Here is a 20,248-nt window from a genome sequence, read left to right as displayed (position 1 = left end):
ATTCAGGTCTTTGCTCTCGGTTTACTGTTTTCCCCTCCACACCACACCACACTACTTTTCTATTGAGCCTTTGTCATTTTCCTAAAGAGAAGCAATTCAAGTGTTGATATTTTACCATAACTTATTTTAAAAGGAGAGAAAGAGAAGGAAAAGTTGCCAAAGACAAAATCCTGTTAGTGAAGGAAATAGTCAAGTATAGAATTTCCTATATACTAAAGATGCAGTATGAAATTTTATACTGTTCCAGAGGACTTAAAAACTGTGATAATAGGAGCTAATATGACTTGAGCACTTATCATGCGTGAGACACTCCTCTAAGTGCTTTGAATGTTTTTGCTTATTTTGATCCTCAGCAGTTCTATGAGTGAGGCACTCACTCTGCTTCTCTCTATTTCACAGATGGGTAACACAGGTGTTCAGTGACTTGCTCATGGATCCAGGGCAGAAACCACAACCAGAGTAGTTCTTCTGGCTCCTCTTTGGTGGGCAGCTCTCTCCCCAGTCTGTAACTTTGGGCAAGTGACAGATGGCCTGCCATGGAGTTCATGCCCCTAAGGACAGCTCGGCACAGTGCAGCCTCCCAGATCTGATGGAGATTGTTTTAAGTACTCTTGAGATATTTATTATTGCTTATTTTAATTACTACAATTTATTATTTTGCTTAAAATATGTTTTTGAAGTTACATCAGGCCCAGAAAGATAATTCTGAGAAGGAACACAAGTCATAATTAGGCCAGCAAGACACCACTGGGAGTGCCTGAAACACTGAGGGCAGAGCTGTTCGACAGGGAGCCTTTTCGTGAGCCCATCCCCTGGCAGAGTTGGAAGTGTCAGGCTGATGAAATTCCCCCAGGAGAATTCTCTGCTGAGTGATTTTCCAAAGCAATATCTGGTTGCACTGCTCTTGGTTGAACTTGGGGGCTCCTAGAGTCCAAATCTGCATACAAACCAAATGTAGAGCCAGTGAGCCCATAGAAGTGCTTGCTGCCTTTCCTGATGGAGCTGAATCACTGCAATTTAGCTACTGTGCAAGTAGGTGTATTTCCACCTGTTACAGCATTTCACACTACCAAAGTGTTTTCATTCTGCTGTTTGCGAATTGTGAGCATGAAGACAGGGCAGCTGGAAATTGTTACTCCATTTTACTTGTTGTTGTTGTCGTTGTTGTTGTTTTTAAGTTTATTTATTTTTGAGAGAGTGAGCGAGAGAACCCACGTGTGCATGCACTCAAGTGTGGGAGAAGCAGAGAAGGAGGGAGAGAGAGAATCCCAAGCAGGTTGTGCACTGACATGTCAGCGCGGAGCCTATGTGGGGCTCAGGGTTCAAACTCATGAACCATGAGATCATGACCTGAGCCAAAGTCAGACACTTAACCAGCTGAGCCACTCAGGCACCCCAAAATAGTATTATATAGAATAAAATGTAACTGGCATTACGGTACTTAATTTAAAAATATTGAGTGTATATTTCTGAGTTATGCACCTTTACTTAGTTAGGTACCCTTTGTGCCTTGGTTTTCAATAAGGAACATAGTTTAAAAGGAAATCTATTAAACCCTTAAGTGTGGCCTCTGTTAAGGGGAACCTTATTAATCAAGAAGGGGAAAATCACTTTTCCATATTAAAAAAGGAAACAGTTTTGCTCTTTTCTTGGAGCATTTGTGTATATGGAAGAAGTATTTGTTGTAGTTAGAAAACCACCTCATAAAATATGTGGAGAAAACAATTATTTCATGTATGATGAAATCATGATTTTTAAACTTTGATTAATGAAAACAAGCATAGCTTTTTATTTAAGTTTGTTTTGTTTTGTTTTTGAGACAGAGAGAGACAGAGCATGAGCAAGGGAAGGGCAGAGAGAGAGGGAGACACAGAATCTGAAGCAGACTCCAGGCTCTGGGCTGTCAGCACAGGGCCCAGTGCGGGGCTTGAACTCACAAACTGGGAGATTATGACCTGAGCTGAAATTGGATGCTTAACCGACTGAGTCACCCAGGCCCCATTAAGTATTTTTTTTTTAATGTGTATTTCTGAGACAGAGACAGAGCAGGAGCAGGGGAGGGGCAGAGAAAGAGGGAGACACAGAATCCGAAGCAGGCTCCAGGTTCTGAGCTGTCAGCACAGAGCCCGACACGGGGCTGGAACTCACAAACCGTGAGATCATGACCTGAGCTGAAGTCAGTCGCTCAATTGACTGAGCCACCCACGCGCCCCTATTTAAGTATTTTTTTTTTAATGTTTATTTTGATTTTTGAGAGAGAGAGTGAGCTAGCACAAGTTGGGGAGGGGCAGAGAGAAAGGGAGACAAAGGATCCGAAGTGGACTCCATGCTGATAGCAGAGAGCTTAGTGCGGGGCTTGAACTCAGGAACCATGAGATCGTGACCTGAGCCAAAGCCCGAGGCTTAACTGTTTGAGCCATCCAGGCACCCCACAAGTATAGCTTTTAATAACAGAAGTCAGGGAGTTTCTTCATGTGTGTCTGTTGAGGATTTTAACCACAAAAGCAATTTTCTTGATTTTATAATCTTCAGATCTTTCATGGTAATATTAATTTAAGAACAGTGGAACTGTTGTGTTTTTTTTTTTTTTAAGGCAGTGGAAAATACTTGGATAACATTCTTTCAGGTAATAGAAATTAACATTAACTCAATTCTTCGTTAAAATATATTTAGGCCCATATTCATCTGTAGTTCTAAAAGTTAATTGCCTTTATCTCTCCATGGCTCCCCTCTCCCCACATCACAACCATATCTAGGTAACAGGAAACAATTATAATTTCAATCTGACAAAATGTGTCAGAAAAATAAACAGCTATTCATAAATATGCTCATTTCTGTTCTTTCCGCTTTTATGTTGCACTGTTACAACTTCTAAAAATACTGCTGGCACTACTCGCTGTCTGTGGCAAGATAGAAGAGATAATTAAGAGGAGTTCAGGAAAATATTAAAAACATTTTTCCCTGGGAATTAATTTATATACATATATACATACACACACTAGAATCTGAGCCAAGTTAGTCTTTTAACCCCCTTGTCAATAAAAAGAGAAGAGCTAGTATTTATCAATTGCCCTAAAACATACGCATTTGTGAATTAAGTTACTATGCCTCAGAAATCCCAAATTTAGAAAGAGAAAATTGATCTAGTTCATTTGTTGGAATGAGATACAAGAAATAGTCCTGTAATATAACAAAACAAACTGGTTAACTAAAATAATTGAGGAATGATAGGCTCTGGTTCACCCTCAGTTATGTGGGTTCTAAACAAAATGACCTTTTATGTACTAGTATAAAACAGAGCACACCAGCTTTGCCTCTGTTGAAACTGTGTACAGTGACATCTCAGTTATTTCTGTCATTCTTGGGTAGTAAAATTTTGTGTATACTAAAAATTCCTATTTAATCTTAGTTTACTCTAAAGACATGTTGATAATTGTTTTAATCTTATAATTGAGTATCTTTCTCCATAGCCCTTATGAGTATCTGGCCTCCCTATATTTTGCTTGTCTTTCTCCCCCTACCGGAATGTAAGCTACATGAGGGCAGGAATTATATTCTTTTGTTCCAACCACAGTGTTTGACACAGAGTCTTTCTTTTTAAAGAAACTTTTTTTTATTACGTTTATTTATTTTTGAGAGGCAGAGAGAGACAGAGTGCGAGCGGGGGAAGAGCAGAGGGATAGGGGGACACAGAATCAGAAGCAGGCTCCAGGCTCTGAGCCGAGATCATGACCTGAGCCGAAGTCGGACAGTATTTTTTGAAGAATGATCTTACTGTGTTTGGGGATCATTGTATTCTTCATAGCATCTTATTGTCCAGGATAGTAAACAGAAAACTTATCAGGGTCTCCTGGGGGGCTCAGTCGGGAAAGCGTCCAACTTTGACTCAGGTCATGATTTCACAGTTCCTGGGTTTGAGCCCTGTGTCAGGCTCTGTGCTAACAGCTCAGAGCCTGGAGCCTGCTTTGGATTCTGTGTCTGTCTGTCTGTCTATCTATCTATCTGTCTCTCTCTCTCTCTCTCTCTCTCTCTTTTTCTGCACCTCCCCCGCTCACACTCTTTCTCAAAAATAAACATTAAAAAAATTTTTTTTTCTTTAAAAGAAAAGTTATCAGCAGTCATCTGTGTAAATAGTGATCCCAATTCATGCCTTGGACTTTCTTTCAATATATCCCTTAAATTGACTGATCATTTGACTCTTTTCCTAAAAGTTAAATGCTACAACAACAGCAACAAAAATCTGGCCATTTGAGGAGTTCAGTTACTTGGACTTCAGTTTAATAAAAATGTGAGTGTAATTAGAAGATCAAAATTTACTTTTGAATGCTGTTTTCTTAGTCCTCATGTGTGCTAGATAGAGTATAGTGATACTGTGTGTTATCACCTTGATTATAAAATAGGTAATATATTATTTGACCAAGGACAGAAGAAAATGGATCAAAATTAAATCGACAAGGGAAAAAACACTGTGTGCTTGAGGTACTCTGACTACCATACTATCTGTCAAAAGGAAGAGATACAATGCTTCATTATTTATGGGACACTCAGTGGAGAGGTAAGCTCCATGCTTGAATTAGGTTAATACCTGTTAACTACCCTTGTTAGATGATCTCTGCCTAGGATAGGCTTTATCTAGAGAGCGATCTCCTCTCATCACTTTCCTGATGAAAAGTCTTCTGACTTCTGCCTCGTCTAAGAAAAGCATCAGGATAAAATTATAGTTGCAATTTTATATGGGATTAACTTTTATCAAACTCAGTGCATCAGTGGCTTAAAAAACCCTCCAGCTAAATCGTGTGTCCCTTTGCTCTGTTTTAAAAATAGTACAACTAAAAGACTCTTGAAATAATTAGACAAGAAATGACTTGGGGATTAGGAAAGGGTTTACATTCTGACAAGATGTGGACCTGCTTATAATAGCTCTGTGTCTCTTTAGATGACTGTGATATGGGGGACACTTTTCACCCAAGCTCAAAAAAAGTTGGTTGTTTTTTTTTTTTGAGTTTTATTTATTTATTTTGAGAAAGAGAGACCGAAGAGAACGGGCAGAGAGAGGGAGAGAGAGAATCCCTGAACCATGAGATCATGACCTGAGCTGAAATCAGGAACTGGATGCCTAACCAACTGAGCCACCCAGGTGCCCCCATAGCTCAAAAATTCATAAACTATCTTTTCCTCTGAACAAAAAGCTTAATTAACAAATCATCTTAGTTCATTTAAAGGAAGTCAGCCATATTGTGTCTGAAAAGGCAAAGTTTTGTAAGTGTAACTTTTGTTTTTAATGTAGTTTACATAGCAGGCACAATTATCTGTACCATTTTAGTGGAGGAGCTGTGAAAAATTCTAAACAGCTATGGAGAAATTATCAAATAACTTTATGAAAACTACTGACGTGTTCAGAACAAAATAGGAAAGAGAGTGTAAAAATGTCTGACAGTGGGAGAAGTCTCACAAAAATGTGTTTGGTGATAATCGAGCATTGATCTAGAGGATGCCAGAAGATTCAGTGGTTTAGAGGCTTATTTACTGGAATGAGTTTCCCACAGGTCAGGTCAGCTTGCTGCGTCACCAGTGAGAGTAGACAGAGCCTCGGAGAAAGAGAATCCACATGGAGGTAGTTTCTTATCGGGAAAGGTACTGGGAAGTTAGATAAGGAGCAGTGGGAGGCAGGAATCAAAAGCCAATAATTAAAGGCCAGGTTGTGAGGAAATTTTTATTACAATTAACCAAGCCTATAAATAAGACAGGACATGCATAACCCAGAAGATTTGGACTCAAAAGAAGACACATGGGGGAGAAAAAAAGAAAAGACACATGATTCTGGGAAAATCTCCTAGACCAAGAAATGACTGGTAGTAACAGTTTAAATTTAGGGCACATGGGGCCTGTCTGTACCAAGGTTTTTATATTTCTTTCTTTCTAAATAAGGTTCTAGTGTATCCTAACTTTAAATAAAGGAAGAAATTTGGCCAGTCATATTTTCAAGGAAGAAGGATGCTTGATTCAAGTAAGTTTCATTCTATTTTCTCAGGCACACCTGAAGAGATCCTATCTGCCAAGTTTACATACTCAGGGCGAATGTAACAAGAGTGCTTTTAAGTTTTATCAGCACAGTGATAACTTAACAAAGTTCACCACAACTCTGTGAAGAAGGCAGGGTACATGTTATTTTCCCTATGAAGAAACAGACTCTGTGAGGAAGTGACTTAGTCCGGAGCTGATGAGTGGCAGAGTCAGGACTCAGAGGTGGAGCCTTGTGACTTCAGTCTAGTCCTCTTTAGACTACCCCGAGCTAGTGATCACTATCAGAATTCCACGCATGGCCCCCTAGAGAAAAACCTCAAAATTACAGCAGGTACCAAAATGGCAAAAGTTGAAATCTCTTTCATGGCTTTGAGAAATGTGATTGAACCTACAAGTGAAGTAATGAAACAGCAATTAAATTGGCTAAAGTAATGTGAAGTTGTACATACAATAAGTTATGTTTCTAATCACTTTGGGAAATGAAGTAGTCTTCATAACTTTGTCTACTAACCAAAATTTATTCTTTTGTCCAAACAACTATTTTTAATGCCAGTCTCTGGAAGGATTTATAAACTTCTCTATTCGTCTTAAACGAACACCAGTCGTTGTGGTTAAATATATGACTAGTGTTTAAGAGTTATTTGTTCCTTTGATAAATAACTCTAGACTACAGTGTTTTGTAATTCTTTATAGCTTCTTTTTAAAGGGTTTTTTCTTGGTATATATGTGTTCTGTCTTGCTGGAAAAAGTATTACCCATCATTTCCTGCTGCTTCTAACATGCTATTTAATAAGCCTTTCCTTTTTCCTTTGTTTTTGTTTGTTTGTTTGTTTATTTTGAGAGAAAGAATGTGAGTGGGAAAGGGACAGAGAGGGAGGGAGGGAGGGAGGGAGGGAGGGAGGGAGGGAGGGAGAGAGAGAGAATTCCAAGCAGGCTCTGCACTGTTGGCACAGAGCCCGACACAGGGCTCAGTCTCACAAACTGTGAGATCATGACCTGAGCTGAAATCCGTGGTCTGACATTTAACTGACTGAGCCACCCAGGCGCCCCAAGCTGTTTTCCCTTTAATTTGTCATCTTTTAACCTAGTTTGAATTGGGTAACCAATTCACTTAACTCATTAAAAATATTCATGAAATAAGGAGAAAAAGTTCAGGGGTGCCTGACTAGCTCAGACAAGGAGTGTGCTACTCTTAATCTCAGGGTTGTGAGTTTAAGCACCCACATTGGGTGTAGAGATTACTTAAATAAACTTTTAAAAAAGTTTAAAAAAAGTCCATAAAAGAGACAGAAGAAATTTCTTCTTTGTTGGGACATAGACTTTAAAATTGTGACTTCGACATATATTTTTCATTACACAAACACATTTTTGCCTATTCTATGTTATTCACTTATGTTCTAGTAGTTGAGATTTCTGAGTATTGTCCAACTGTACAAAATCTTGATCTAAGTATATGTATTGGGAAATAGAAAATATTAACTCATGGCTAGATTCATCTATTTCTGGCTCTTTTTTTCCTTAGGCTTTTTCAAATGAAATGAACTTGATAAACATTTGAAAAGTAGAATTTTTTAATTTTGTACTTAAGGGGTGCCTGGGTGGCTCAGTTAATTGAGTGTCCAACTTTGGCTCAGGTCATGATCTCACAGTTCGTGAGTTCAAGCCCCGCATTGGACTTGCTCTCAGTGCAGAGCCTGCTTCGGATCCTCTATCCCCCTCTCTCTCTGCCCGCTTTCCTCCCTCCCTGTCTCTCTCTCAAAAATAAGTAAAACATTAAAAAAAAATTCTGTACTTGATTTTAATTATGAGTATTTCTGATTTTTAAAAATAACTTTTTTGAAATGAAATTCACCTAACAAAAAATTAACCGCCTTAAAGTAAACAATTTGGTGACATTTAGTATATTCACAACAGCACCTGTATCTAGTTCCAAAACATTTTCATTACCCTAGAAGGAAATGCTGTACTTACTAAGCAGTTAATTCCCTCCCTCTCCACCAACCACCAGTTTATTTTCTGTCACTGTGGATCTATTCTGGATATTTCATTTAAGTGGAATCCTACAATGGGGTGCCTGGCTGGCTCAGTTGGTAGAGCATGTGATTCTTGAGGTTGTGAGTTCAAGCCCCATGTTGGGAGTAGAGTTTACTTTAAAAAACAGAAAACAAGGCTACATCTTTAAAAATAAATAAATAAATGGAATCATACAATATGGGACCTTTTATGCCTGACTTCATTCACTTAACCTGTTTTTGAGGTTCGTTCATATTGTAGTATGCATCTACTTCGTTTTTTATGGCTGAGTAACATTCCATTGTGTGTCTGTTCCACCGTTTGTCTGTGCTTTCATCTATTGGTGGATGGTTGGATTGTTTCAACCTTTTGGCTATTGCAAATATTGCTGGTACGAATATACATATACCTGTTTTCATTTGGGTATATATCTAGGATAGGAGTGGGATTGCTGGGTCATATGATGATTGTATGTTTAACTTTTGAGGAATTGCCAAACTGTTTTCCATAGTGACTGAGCCATCTTACATTCCCACTCGCAATGTCTGAGGGTTCCAATTTCTCCACATTCTCACCAGTGCTTTTTATTTTTTATTTTTAAAATTATAGCCAGCCTAATGGGTGTGAAGTAGTATCTTATTGCAGTTATGACTTGCATTTCTCCAATAACTAATAATGTTGAGCATCTTTGCATGTGCTTATTGGCTATTTGTATATGCTCTTTAGAGAAGTATCTTCAAGTCCTTTGCCTGTTTTTTAATCGAGTTGTCTGTCTTTTTAATGTTGTGTAACAGTTGTTCATATACTCAGATACTAGACCCTTATCAGATACATGATTTGCAAATATTTTCTTCTATTCTTTTTATTTTTAATGTTTATTTATTTTTAGGAGAGAGAGAGACAGAGCGTGAGTGCGTGAGGGGCAGAGAGAAAGGGAGACACAGAATCTGAAGCAGGCTCTAGGCTCCCAGCTGTCAGCACAGACCCTGATGGGGGACTCCAAACGCATGAACCGTGAGATCATGACCTGAGCCGAAGCTGGACGCTTAGCCAACTGAGCCACCCAGGCGCCCCTATTTTCTTCTATTCTATAGTTGTCTTTTTCCTTTATTGATTTGGTCCTTTGATATACACAGTTTTAAATTTTGATAAAGTCAAATTTATCTTTTTTTCTTTGTTGTTCATGCTTTTTGTGTCATACCTAAGAATCCATTTCCAAATTCAAAGTCATGAAGATTTACGTCTGTTTTCTTCCAAAGAAATTCTGAAGAATTTCTTATATTTAGTTTGTTGATTCAGTTTGAGAAATTTTTATATATTGTGTGAAGTAGGGGTCTAATTTCATTCTTTTGCCTGTTGATCTTCAGTTGTCTTAGAACCATTTGTTGAAGAGACTGTTCTTCACTGAATGGTCTTGTTACTTGTTGAAAACCAGTTGACCATGGATGCACGGGTTTATTTCTGGATTCAATTTTATAACATTTATCTATATCTCTGTCTTATACTAGTACCTCACTATTTTGATTAAGGTAGCTTTTGTAGTAAGTTTTAAAATCAGAAAGTGGAAGTCCTCCTTTGTTCTTTTTCATGATCGTTTTGGCTCTTTGAGGCCCTTTGTAATTCCATATGAACTTGAGAATTGGCTTTCTCTGTGAAAAAAAGCTATTGAAATTTTGATAGGGATTACATTTGAATCTGTAGATCACTTTTGGTAGTCTTGCCATCTTACAATAGTGTTCCAATCTATGAACACAGGATGTCTTTTCATTTAATTTCTTTCAGCAGTGAAGGGGTGCCTGGCTGGCTCAGTCAGTAGAGCATGCAACTCTTGATCTCACGGTTATGAATTTGAGCCCCACATTGGGAGTAGAGATTACTTAAAAATAATATCTTTAGGGCGCCTGAGTGGCTTTGTCGGTTAAGCGTTTGACTTCAGCTCAGGTCATGATCTCACGGTTCATGAGTTCAAGTCCTACTTCAGGCTCTGTGCTCATAGCTCAAATCTGGAACCTGCTTCAGATTCTGTGTCTCCCTCTCTCTCTGCCCCTCCCCCACTCATGCTCTGTCTCTCTGGCTCTGGCTCTGGCTCTCTCTCTTTCAAAAATAAATAAAAAATAAAATAAAATCTTTAAAAGGGGTGCCTGGGTGGCTCAGTCCATAGAGCATGCAGCTCTTGGCCTCAGGGTCATGAGTTCAGGCCCCACGTTAGGCATAGAGCCTATTTAAAAAAAGAAAAATGGTTAATGATTTATTTCAGCAGTGTTTTCTTTGTTCAGAATACAAGTTTTTCCACCTCCTTGGTTAAGTTTATTTCTGAATTTTTTATTCTTTTGGATGCTATTATAAATGAAATTGTATTTTAATTCCCTTTTGAAGTTTCTATTCCTGATGTGTTAGAATCCATACTGATCTGTGCATATTGATCTTATACTTAAAACTTTGCTGAGTTTATTAGCTCTGGTGAATTTTTTCTTTTTTGTAGGGGCACTTTGGGGATTTTTAAAAAATGTATAGGATCATGTCTTGTTTACACAGAGATATTTTTCCTTCTACCTGTTTTGGATGCCTTTATTTCATTTTCTTACCTAATAGCTCTGGCTAGAATTTCCAGTGCAGTGTTGGATAGCAGTGGTGAACATGGGCGTATGTATTTTGTTCCTGCCTGATCTTAGGGGGCAAGCTTTCAGTCTTTCACTGTTGAATATGTTAGCTGTGGGTTCTTCATAAATGCTTTTGATGTTGAGAAGTTCTTTTGTATTCTTAGTTTTCTTAGTATTTTTACTGGGAGAGGGTGTTGAATTTTGTCCAATGCTTTTTCTGTGTCACTTTAGATGATTATGTATTTTCCCTTCATGTTAATAATATGTTACATTGATTTTTTTGTATGTTGAACTACTCTTGCATTTCTGGGATAAATCCCACTTAGTTGGTCATGGGGTATGATTCCTTTAATATGCTGTTGGATTCAGTTCACTAGTATTTTGTTGAAGATTTTTGCATCTGTATTTATAAAAGCTATTGGTCTGTAGTTTTCCGATGGTGTCTTTGGCTTGGGTATCAGGATAATGCTGGCCTATAGATGAGGTAAGGAGTGTTCTCTTCTCTTCTTTGACCCTTCCCCTCCACCACACTTTGTGTTTTGGATGGATTTTGAATTATTTTGGAAAGCTAATTATCCAAATGCTTGAGATTATTATCTAAGACAAAGCCTCCAAAATGGACTTACACGGAAAATTCTCTACCTGATAAGAATTGAACTACAACATTTTGTTGTTCAAACTCTACCTATCCATCTTAGAGAAAAAACCTATTTATATTTATAAAATCCTATGTGGTCAGATGTTGTTATTTCATTATGTATGTGTATAAATTCTAAGGAAGTATTGAATCTAAAGATTATGGTGTTAGGAGATTTTAGTTACCCACATGTATGTAAACACTTCTAGCTGCAATTTTAGAAATACAATGCCTCCTTGGAAGTATTTAACAAGATATAAATTTGATTTTGGCTAGGCTTAACTACTTCATAAGGTAGAACTTGAACACAGGGGCAAGTATGAAAGCATATAATCAGTTAATGTTCAAATGTCCAAAATCTTAGACTCTCCTACAAATATAATAGCTAATCAGCAAGTAATTTGCTATATCTATTATTTTCAGCTCTTTGCACAATTAAACTCCTTGCTTCTCCTTTATAAGATATATAAAAAACTAATAATGGTGCAATTTTATAAATGTATTTCTCTTCTTATTTGATTTTCTATCTATATGGCATGAGTAATAAATGCATTGCTAAAATAAACAGCACATTTTAAGAATTATTTTATTTCTTTTAGAATGTACCTTTTTTAGAATGCTAGCAGATTATTCATGTTTTTTCTTTTAATTATATCATAAGTTCACAGAAAGTACAACCACAAATTATATAAACCTATTGTGTTGTTTTTTGGTTTTTTTTTAAGTAGGCTCCATGCCCAACGTGGGGCTTGAATTCATGATTCCAAGATCAAGAGTTGCATGCTCTACCAACTGAGCCAGCTAGGTGCCCCTAATAGTAAGCCTATAGTTTTATAACTATTTAAATATTTGTGTTCGGAGCATTCAAGTCCAACTATATTTAAAGGGAAAAGTAATATATACAACAAGTATTTTTAAGTCCTTTTAATTTGGGTTAAAAGTGATATACTGTTATGACCCAAATAGTTTTAGATCCTAAAGGGTGCCCAGCTTTCTGGTTTATGGCAAAAAATAAGTATTTGTGGAATTAAGTGCATAGCAGTTGTATGTTTTACAGACCAAACATGGTACATTCAGTCCAGTTCTAAGATAAAAACATAAAACGGGGGTGCCTGGGTGACTCAGTTAGGTGTCCAACTTTGGCTCAGGTCATGATCTCACGGTTCCTGGGTTTGAGCCTCGCATGGGGCTCTGTGCTAACAGCTCAGCCTGGAGCCTGCTTCGGATTCTGTGTCTCCCTCTCTCTCTGCCCCTCTCCTGGTCATGCTCTGTCTCTCTGTCTCTCTCAAAAATAAATAAACATTAAAAAAAAAAAAAAGGATAAAACATAAAACGTAAATACATTTAACAAAATGTGTTGTAATTGGTCCACGTAAGTGTAAAAAATTAGAAAATTATTTTGGGAGGGGGTATATAATTGATTTTACTGGTGTTTAGCAAAGTGGGTGAAACAAAATAATCTTTTTTTTTTTTTTAAGTTTATTTGTTTTGAGGGAGAGAAGGGGCACTAGCACATGAGCGGGGGAGGGGCAGAGAGGGAGGGACAAAGAATCCCAAGCAGGCTCCCCACTGTCAGCAAAGTCTGACGCGGGGCTTGAACTCAGGAACCCTGAGATCTTGACCTGAGCCTAAATCAAGAGAGGATGCTTAACCTGCTGAGCCACCCATGCGCCCTTATTAAATAATCTTTTAAAAATATAGTAGTTTTCTAGTGGCAAAATGCATTGATTTTAAGTTTTGCACTCAGTCCCCATGATGGAGGTGTGAAGGAGGTATTACACTTATTATTACCTTCTTTTACATTTGAGAAAACGGAATTGGTCTGATTGACTTTTCCACTTCCCAGTTAGCAAGTGAGTGTTAGAAATTAGACCCAGGACTTCAGATTTTAAGCATCAGTTTCTTTCTGTTAAATGAGATTTTTCTTTTCTGTTTGTTGCAGTTCAAAAGAAATAAGGAATAATACTGTTTTCTATAAATGTGATATTCTATCCTTAAAGACAACATGTAATTCATTTTATAAACATAATTATAACTTCAGAAAATAATTCACAATAAGACTCAGACTTGCTTCTATATTAAAGTGTGTTTGGATTTTCAAAACTGTGATTTCTATGCAGCTTTTCAAGGATAGGTTGTTCATACATTATCTCCTGCATAATGCTGGAGGGGCAGTGTGGTCTCATACAGTGGTTTTCACATTTGATCAAGGCACAGGAATTACTGGGAGTTTAATAGCTCAAGAAACTCTCCAGGTAATTCTGGTAGAAGTGATCCACAGATACCTGGACAAACACTGACTTTACAGTTTCACACACACACACACACACACACACACACACACACACACACACACACACACACACTTATCTGCTTCATAAGATAATGGTGGTGATTCAATCTATGATATTATTATAGTTCTTGGGACAGAACCTGGCACATAGTAAATGTTCAAGATATTTCATTCATATGTGATGGCTTGGGTGGCAACAAAGAAGCAAGAGAGCATTCTTTCAACAAAATATATTGAATTCCTGCACTATTCTAGCTGTTTTGATATAAAGGGGAAATGGACACATTCCTCACTTTTGTTGAGTTTACTTGATTAATAGATTCATTTTAAAGGTATACATCCTTCCCTTGTAACAAATTGTAAGATAAAATGAATATCAAGGGCATGTTTGTATAGTTCTTCTTTTTCCCTGTAAATTAAAAATTCATTTTTTAAATTTGAACTGATTATTGCAAGTTAAAGAAATAGGCTGGTGGTATTATTTCTCGTTTTATTGTTGCTTTAAAGCTGTATTTGCCAATACAGTGCCACTGGATGCTGGCAGCTGTTTAAGTCAGTTAAAATTAAATAACATTAAAAATTTAGTTTCTTGGTGCACTAACCACATTCCAGGTGCCCCATAGCTCACATGCAGCTAATGGCTGCTATATTGGAGATAGAACATTTACATCATCATAGAAAGTTCTGTTCTACATGTTGCTCTAGAGCCTAGAACAAAGCAGGGCATTTTTCCAGTTGCCTTGATCTGTAAACTGATTTTAAGGTAAACGTTAGTAGTGGCCCGAGGCTGTCATTTCAACGCCTACATGCATTAATAACCTCTCAGGTTGACCAAGCCCATAGCTGGTATTGATTTCCCTGAACAGTTTCATTGCACAAGCAAGTGAGATTTAAATGCTAATATCTGGGCATTTTTTTAAACCTTCAAGCAATATACTTAAGTTGTCTTATTGGTTTAGGTATAGCTTTTTGTGCACGCGCACGTGTGTGTGTGCGCGTGTGTGTGAGTGAGTGAAAGAGAGAGAGAGAGAGACAATTTACCTCCAGAGCATTACAATTGCTTTAAATTTGTATCTAATAGGGGCGCCTGGGTGGCGCAGTCGGTTAAGCGTCCGACTTCAGCCAGGTCACGATCTCGCGGTCCGGGAGCTCGAGCCCCGCGTCAGGCTCTGGGCTGATGGCTCGGAGCCTAGAGCCTGTTTCCGATTCTGTGTCTCCCTCTCTCTCTGCCCCTCCCCCGTTCATGCTCTGTCTCTCTCTGTCCCAAAAATAAATAAAAAACGTTGAAAAAAAAATAAAAAAAATAAATAAATAAAAATTTGTATCTAATAAACTTTAGGGGGCAAATAAAAGTTGCAATTGCATCTATATTTCTAGAATTTACAATATTTATATAAATAATTTATTTATAGAAGACAAATTCCAGAGTGGTGAAAAGTTGAACTAACACTATGTAGTCAGAATTCTTCTAGATATAACCCATTATACTTGTAAAATATGATAAATTTAGTATTTTGATAATTTTAAACCTAAACATTTTTTTCAGCACATGAGTTTTTTTTTTGTTAAAAACTCTGTAAAATTGTGTAGCACCTGCTACATTCTGATGTCTAGGCCGTGAGTGCATTTTTCTGTGCATAGTTCAAGAAATAGTCTGCGAGGGTAGTTGACTTTTCACCTTTATTTCCTGCATGTGTCTATATATATACCTATAAGAGGTGTTCTTTTCTTCAGGTTTTGCTATGGTGTCCCTTTTTCAGAAGGGAAGCCATCGGAGTCTGTTCTCACTTGGTCCCAGGTCATGGATGAGAGCAATTAGGAGAATAGAGGGAGCCTGGGTGGCTCGGTTCAGTGTCTGACTTTAGCTCAGATCATGATCTTGCGGTTCACGGGTTCGAGCCCGATGTTAGTGGTGCTGACAGCTCAGAGCCTGGAGCTGCTTCGGATTCTGTGTGTGTCTCTCTCTCTCTCTCTGCCTCTCCCTGGCTTGTGCTCTGTCTGTCTCTCTCAAAAATAAATAAAAAATATTAAAAATAATTCTAAAAAAAGAATAGAAATTCTCTTGTACGTTTCTGCCTCCTTCAGTGACTTTCCCTCTTTCCAGATCACTTACTTCAGCCTCTGGTACCACAACAAGCAAAATCAGCGCCGTTGGGTAGATTTGGAAAAGCCTCTCAAGAAGCAGCTGGATAAATATGCATTGGAACCTACCGTCTATTTTGGAGTGGTGTTTTACGTGCCTTCAGTTTCACAGCTGCAGCAGGAGATTACCAGGTGAGCACTAATATGCTCTTTGTTTTTAGGAAATAATCTAATGAGATTAAAAAAGTGACACCAAGGTTAAAGTCAGGAGATAAGACTAAACATTGCCCTCCTGCCCACATATTTAGCCACATTATTGCAGGGAGGTTCTGGTATGCAGTGTGTCAGAGTATTTTATTGTGTGTTGCATGAATTATGGTTTCACTAGGCACAAAGGAGTGATTAAAGGGGAAGATGATGTTTTTATCCTGGCTGTGAACTCTTCTTGTTGTGATGTTTCCTTCAAAGTTTTTGTTGATTTGTTTCTGATCTTTGTTAACACTGAAATGAGAGAGGAAATTTTAAAAAGTCGCGGCATCTGTCTTCATCCCTCAGGGAAATGTGCAGATGTGCAGAGGGGTTCTTACAGTTCTTTGACTTCAGTAGCTATGGTCTGTAGATAGTTGGGAGGGGGAGCGTGTCCAGGGTAGAAGAGGCCGGTAAGTTCACTTAGAAAGGACAGAGGCAGAGAGGGAAGGTCATATTAAGGAGTGGGATGGAGGAACTGCATTTTTTTTTCCTTGAATAAAAAACAAGGAATAAAATTTGGATTCATGAGTCTGCCTTTCAGAGTTCTCCAAAATCCACTACTACCTTATCTTTTGAACCCCATTTAACATTACTTTTCAGCAGAGCTGGACTACTTCCAGTGCCCGGAACATGCCGCATGCCTTTTCATCTTTGGGTCCTAGATCTTCCTTATTTATGTAGTGGAATCCTATTTGTCTTCTGAATTTCAGTTCAAAAGGCACCTCCTCCATGAAGTTTCTGCGACCCTTGGCCTGGAATGAGCTTTTGCCTTTTCCAGACTGTCCTACAATTTGCTTGTACTTGTGTTAAGATGGCAGTTGTTACAGCCTTTCATTATAGTTCTTTGTGTACATATCTTATCTTTTTCTTGGATTTTAAACCTGTAAGTGTTCTTTAGCTTTACCTTTCGCACAGTATCTAACACGGTACCCTGTACATAAGAACCTGGTACTGCCCTGTGTTTGTGTAATGTTCTCTCTGAGTACTGAGTTTGCCAGTTAATTATCAGAAGAAGATATGAAACCTAAGAAGCAAGAATCAGGTAGTAGGGATAATAAACATGCACTGACTGTAAAAGTGACCTGAGATAGGAATGTTGACGAGAGAAGTAGAAGCCAGGAGGAAAAACAGCAACTGATCAATGACTCATTTATTTAAACATTTAGTGAAAATGTAATATGGTATGATGTCAGAGCTCTGTGGGAGACGAGTATACAAGTGACTAGGCTTTAATCCTGCCCTGGAGGAGTGACTGGAGTCTGGAAGCAACAGCCCGTGTAAATAAACAATTACAGTATATTATGATGATAAATGCTTTCATTAAAACAGAAGATTCCTAGGGGTGGGGCACTAAGGAACTGGAGCAGGCAAGTAAAGAAGTTGACTTTTCACTTGACTTTAGAAGGAATTTTCCAGTTAGAGGGAATAGCTGGTGCAGAGTAGGGGAGAGAATGAAAGCCTCTGGTGTTTTCAGGAAATTTCAGATATTACCTAGAGAGGGGAGAGGAGATTTGAAAAATAGGAATGTCCTAGTCATAAGGTCATGGTACAATGGGGAAAGACATTTTCGAATTTTTACAGAATGGGATGATGACATTAGTATTTTACCAACATCACCTGTAACGGAAGGTAGCTTAGAGGTGGCAAGACTATATAGTTAGGAGACCAGTTAGGAATGTATACGCCACAATCCAGACATTAGTCTAGAATGTGGACCTGAACAAAGGCATTAGCTGTAGGAAGGACTAAGGCCTGGTAGATTGAGTCAGTAGGAGTGCATTGATTATGTATAGGAGAACCTGGTAGAGAAGTTGTACCAGTAAGGATTAAGTTTGGCAACATGTGACCAAAAACCCTAAATATCTTTCACTTGTTAAGTAAGTCCAGAGGTCAGCCATGCAGAGCTTCTGCTGCTCCACAAAGTCTTCAGGGACCCATGCTCTTTCTCTCTTTCTGTACTGCCATCCTTGGTGTGTTCTTTCCATTCACTGGGAGATATCCTTGTGAAATAATTCTAGAGAAGTTCTAGCTATCACATTCGTATTCTGGCAGCAAAAGGGTAAAACTGGTTCTACCCTTAGCTGATTCATGTTGTTTTTTAAAAATTTTATTTATTTATTTTGAGAGAGAGAGAGAATGTGAGTGGGGAAGAGGCAGAGAGGTGGAGAAAGAGAGAGAGAGTCCCAAGCAGGCCACGTGCTGTCAGCGCAGAGCCCAATGTGGGCCTCAAACTCCTGAACCATGCGATCATGACCCTAGCAGAAATCAAGAGTCGGATGGATGCTTAACCGCCTGAGCCATCCAGGTGCCCTGATTCATGTGCCTTTAAGAGGCCTTTCTCAGTTCCTCAGTCACACTACACTAGCCACATTTTAAGTACTCAGTAGCCACATGTGGCTAAAGACTACCATATTGGACAGCACAGACATATATCATCTTTATCACTGCAGAAATTTCTGTTAGACAACACAGCTCTAAATCTAACAGTTCGCAGGAGAAATTGGAGAATGACCCTACAAGAGTGCAATCAGATAAACCCAGAATGTAGGGAATTCTACTTGACACATCATACCATTTCGAATACAAATAACATGAAAATAAAGAGAAGGAGTTTTTCTTTTTAAAATTAAGAGAGATTTAGAAATGTCAATCCAATTAGGGCACCTGGGTGGCTCAGTTGGTTGAACGTCCGACTCTGATTTCGGCTCAGGTCATGATCCCAGGGTCCTGGGATCGAGCCCTGCATCAGGCTCTGCACTGAGCGTGGAGCCTGCTTGAGATTCTCTCTCTTTGTCCATCTCCCTGCTTGTGCTCTATCTCTAAAATAAAAATTAAAAAAAAAAATGTCAATTCAGTGTAATCTGTGAACCTGTTTAGATCTGTAGGGGCACCTGGGTGGCTGAGTGGGTTAAGTGTCTGACTTAGGCTCACGTCATGGTCTGGTGATTCATGGGTTTGAGCTCTGCGTTGGGCTCTGTGGTGACAGCTTAGAGCCTGGAGTCTGCTTCAGATTCTGTGTTTTCCTCTCTGCCCCTCCCCAACTCGTGCCGTGTCTCTCTCTCAAAAATACATAAACAAAAAAATTAAAAATAAAAAAAAGTAAAAATAAAGAAACTGTAAAAATACATTTTTGAGGGGCACCTGGCTAGCTCAGTTGGTAGAGCATGCAACTCTTGATCTCAGGGTTGTAAGTTCAAGCCCCATGTTGGATGTAGAGATTACTTAAGTAAAATCTTTGGAAAAAAAAATATGTTTTTGAAGCAATCACAAAAATTGTATGTGGACTGGATATTGGGTAGCTTTAAGGCACTATTGCTCATTTTGTTGGTTATGTTAAAAATGTGGCTTTTTTTTTTTTTTAAGCTAATCTTTTAGGAATATGTACTAAAGTACCTGTAGGTGCTATGATATATCTGGGATTTGATTTAAAGCACTTAGGTGGGGAAGGGGAGAATGTAGAGGAAACAGTATGGATAAAGTGATGATTGAGGCTGCATGATAAGGATATGTGGGTTTACTGGGACTTGTTTTCTGTATATGTGTTTCAGAATTTCCATAATAAAACTTAAAAATGCCATTACCTACACGTTAGCCTTCTAATACTAGCCTAAGAAAAACAAGTGAAGGAAATAAATAAACCTAAAATAAATGTGGGTGGGGAGGGCACCTGGTGGCCGGGTTGGTTGAGTACCTCACTCTTGATTTCGGCTCAGGTCATGATCTCACAGGTCGTGAGTTTGAGCCCTGCATCGGGCTCGAGGCAGATGGTGCGGAGTCTGCCTGGAATTCTTTCCCTCTCTCTGCCCCTGGTCCGCTTGTGCGTGCGCATGTGCTCTTTCTCTCAAATAAACTTTAAAATAAATTCTCAAAATAAACTTTAAAAAAAAGGTGAAGGAAAAGACTGCCTCTTTATATACTGAAATATCTGTTGGGCAAAATGGGGCAACCTAATTTATTATAATTGTTCATGTAATATTTCTTGTATAAAAGTATTTTATATTAGAAAGTTGATTAAGTGCATAAGGTTGAGATGAAACGTCTATTTTAATTAGTATTTTGGCTTTGGGCAAATTTATAGAACACTTGTTTAGAATTAAGATGTGCAGTTTCTTTAATTCAGAACTGTTTGTAAGGAATAAAAGTTTGCATGTTACATTTTATTACTGTTGTTGTTTTTTAATTATTCTTTTTGCAGTAAATACTGAAAGAAGAGATTTGTAAATCATGCTTAGCCTCACCAGCATATTATAATTTTAACAAAGTGTTAATAGAAGTGGTAATAACCTTTGAAGTAAAATTCTTGGTCCGTTCCTTTTAAGTAAATACTTAAATATATACATACATGCATAC

The 20,248-nt window shown here is 38.2% G+C and overlaps 1 protein-coding gene across 4 annotated transcripts in view; it reads left to right on the top strand.

The window, feature by feature from the left end:
- PTPN21 (protein tyrosine phosphatase non-receptor type 21) overlaps window positions 1-20,248 on the top strand; it is an 82,850-nt gene that overhangs the window by 16,360 nt on the left and 46,242 nt on the right. For all 4 annotated transcript variants that reach the window (XM_027066363.2, XM_053224811.1, XM_027066364.2 and 1 more), the window contains exon 3: window positions 15,672-15,841. In XM_027066363.2, the coding sequence (XP_026922164.1) occupies window positions 15,672-15,841 (170 nt within the window). The remainder of the gene's footprint in view (window positions 1-15,671; window positions 15,842-20,248) is intronic.

This window comes from Acinonyx jubatus, chromosome B3 (genome assembly GCF_027475565.1).
Source record: "Acinonyx jubatus isolate Ajub_Pintada_27869175 chromosome B3, VMU_Ajub_asm_v1.0, whole genome shotgun sequence".
Taxonomy (NCBI): domain Eukaryota; kingdom Metazoa; phylum Chordata; class Mammalia; order Carnivora; family Felidae; genus Acinonyx; species Acinonyx jubatus.
This window is presented reverse-complemented; position numbering and strand designations above follow the sequence as displayed.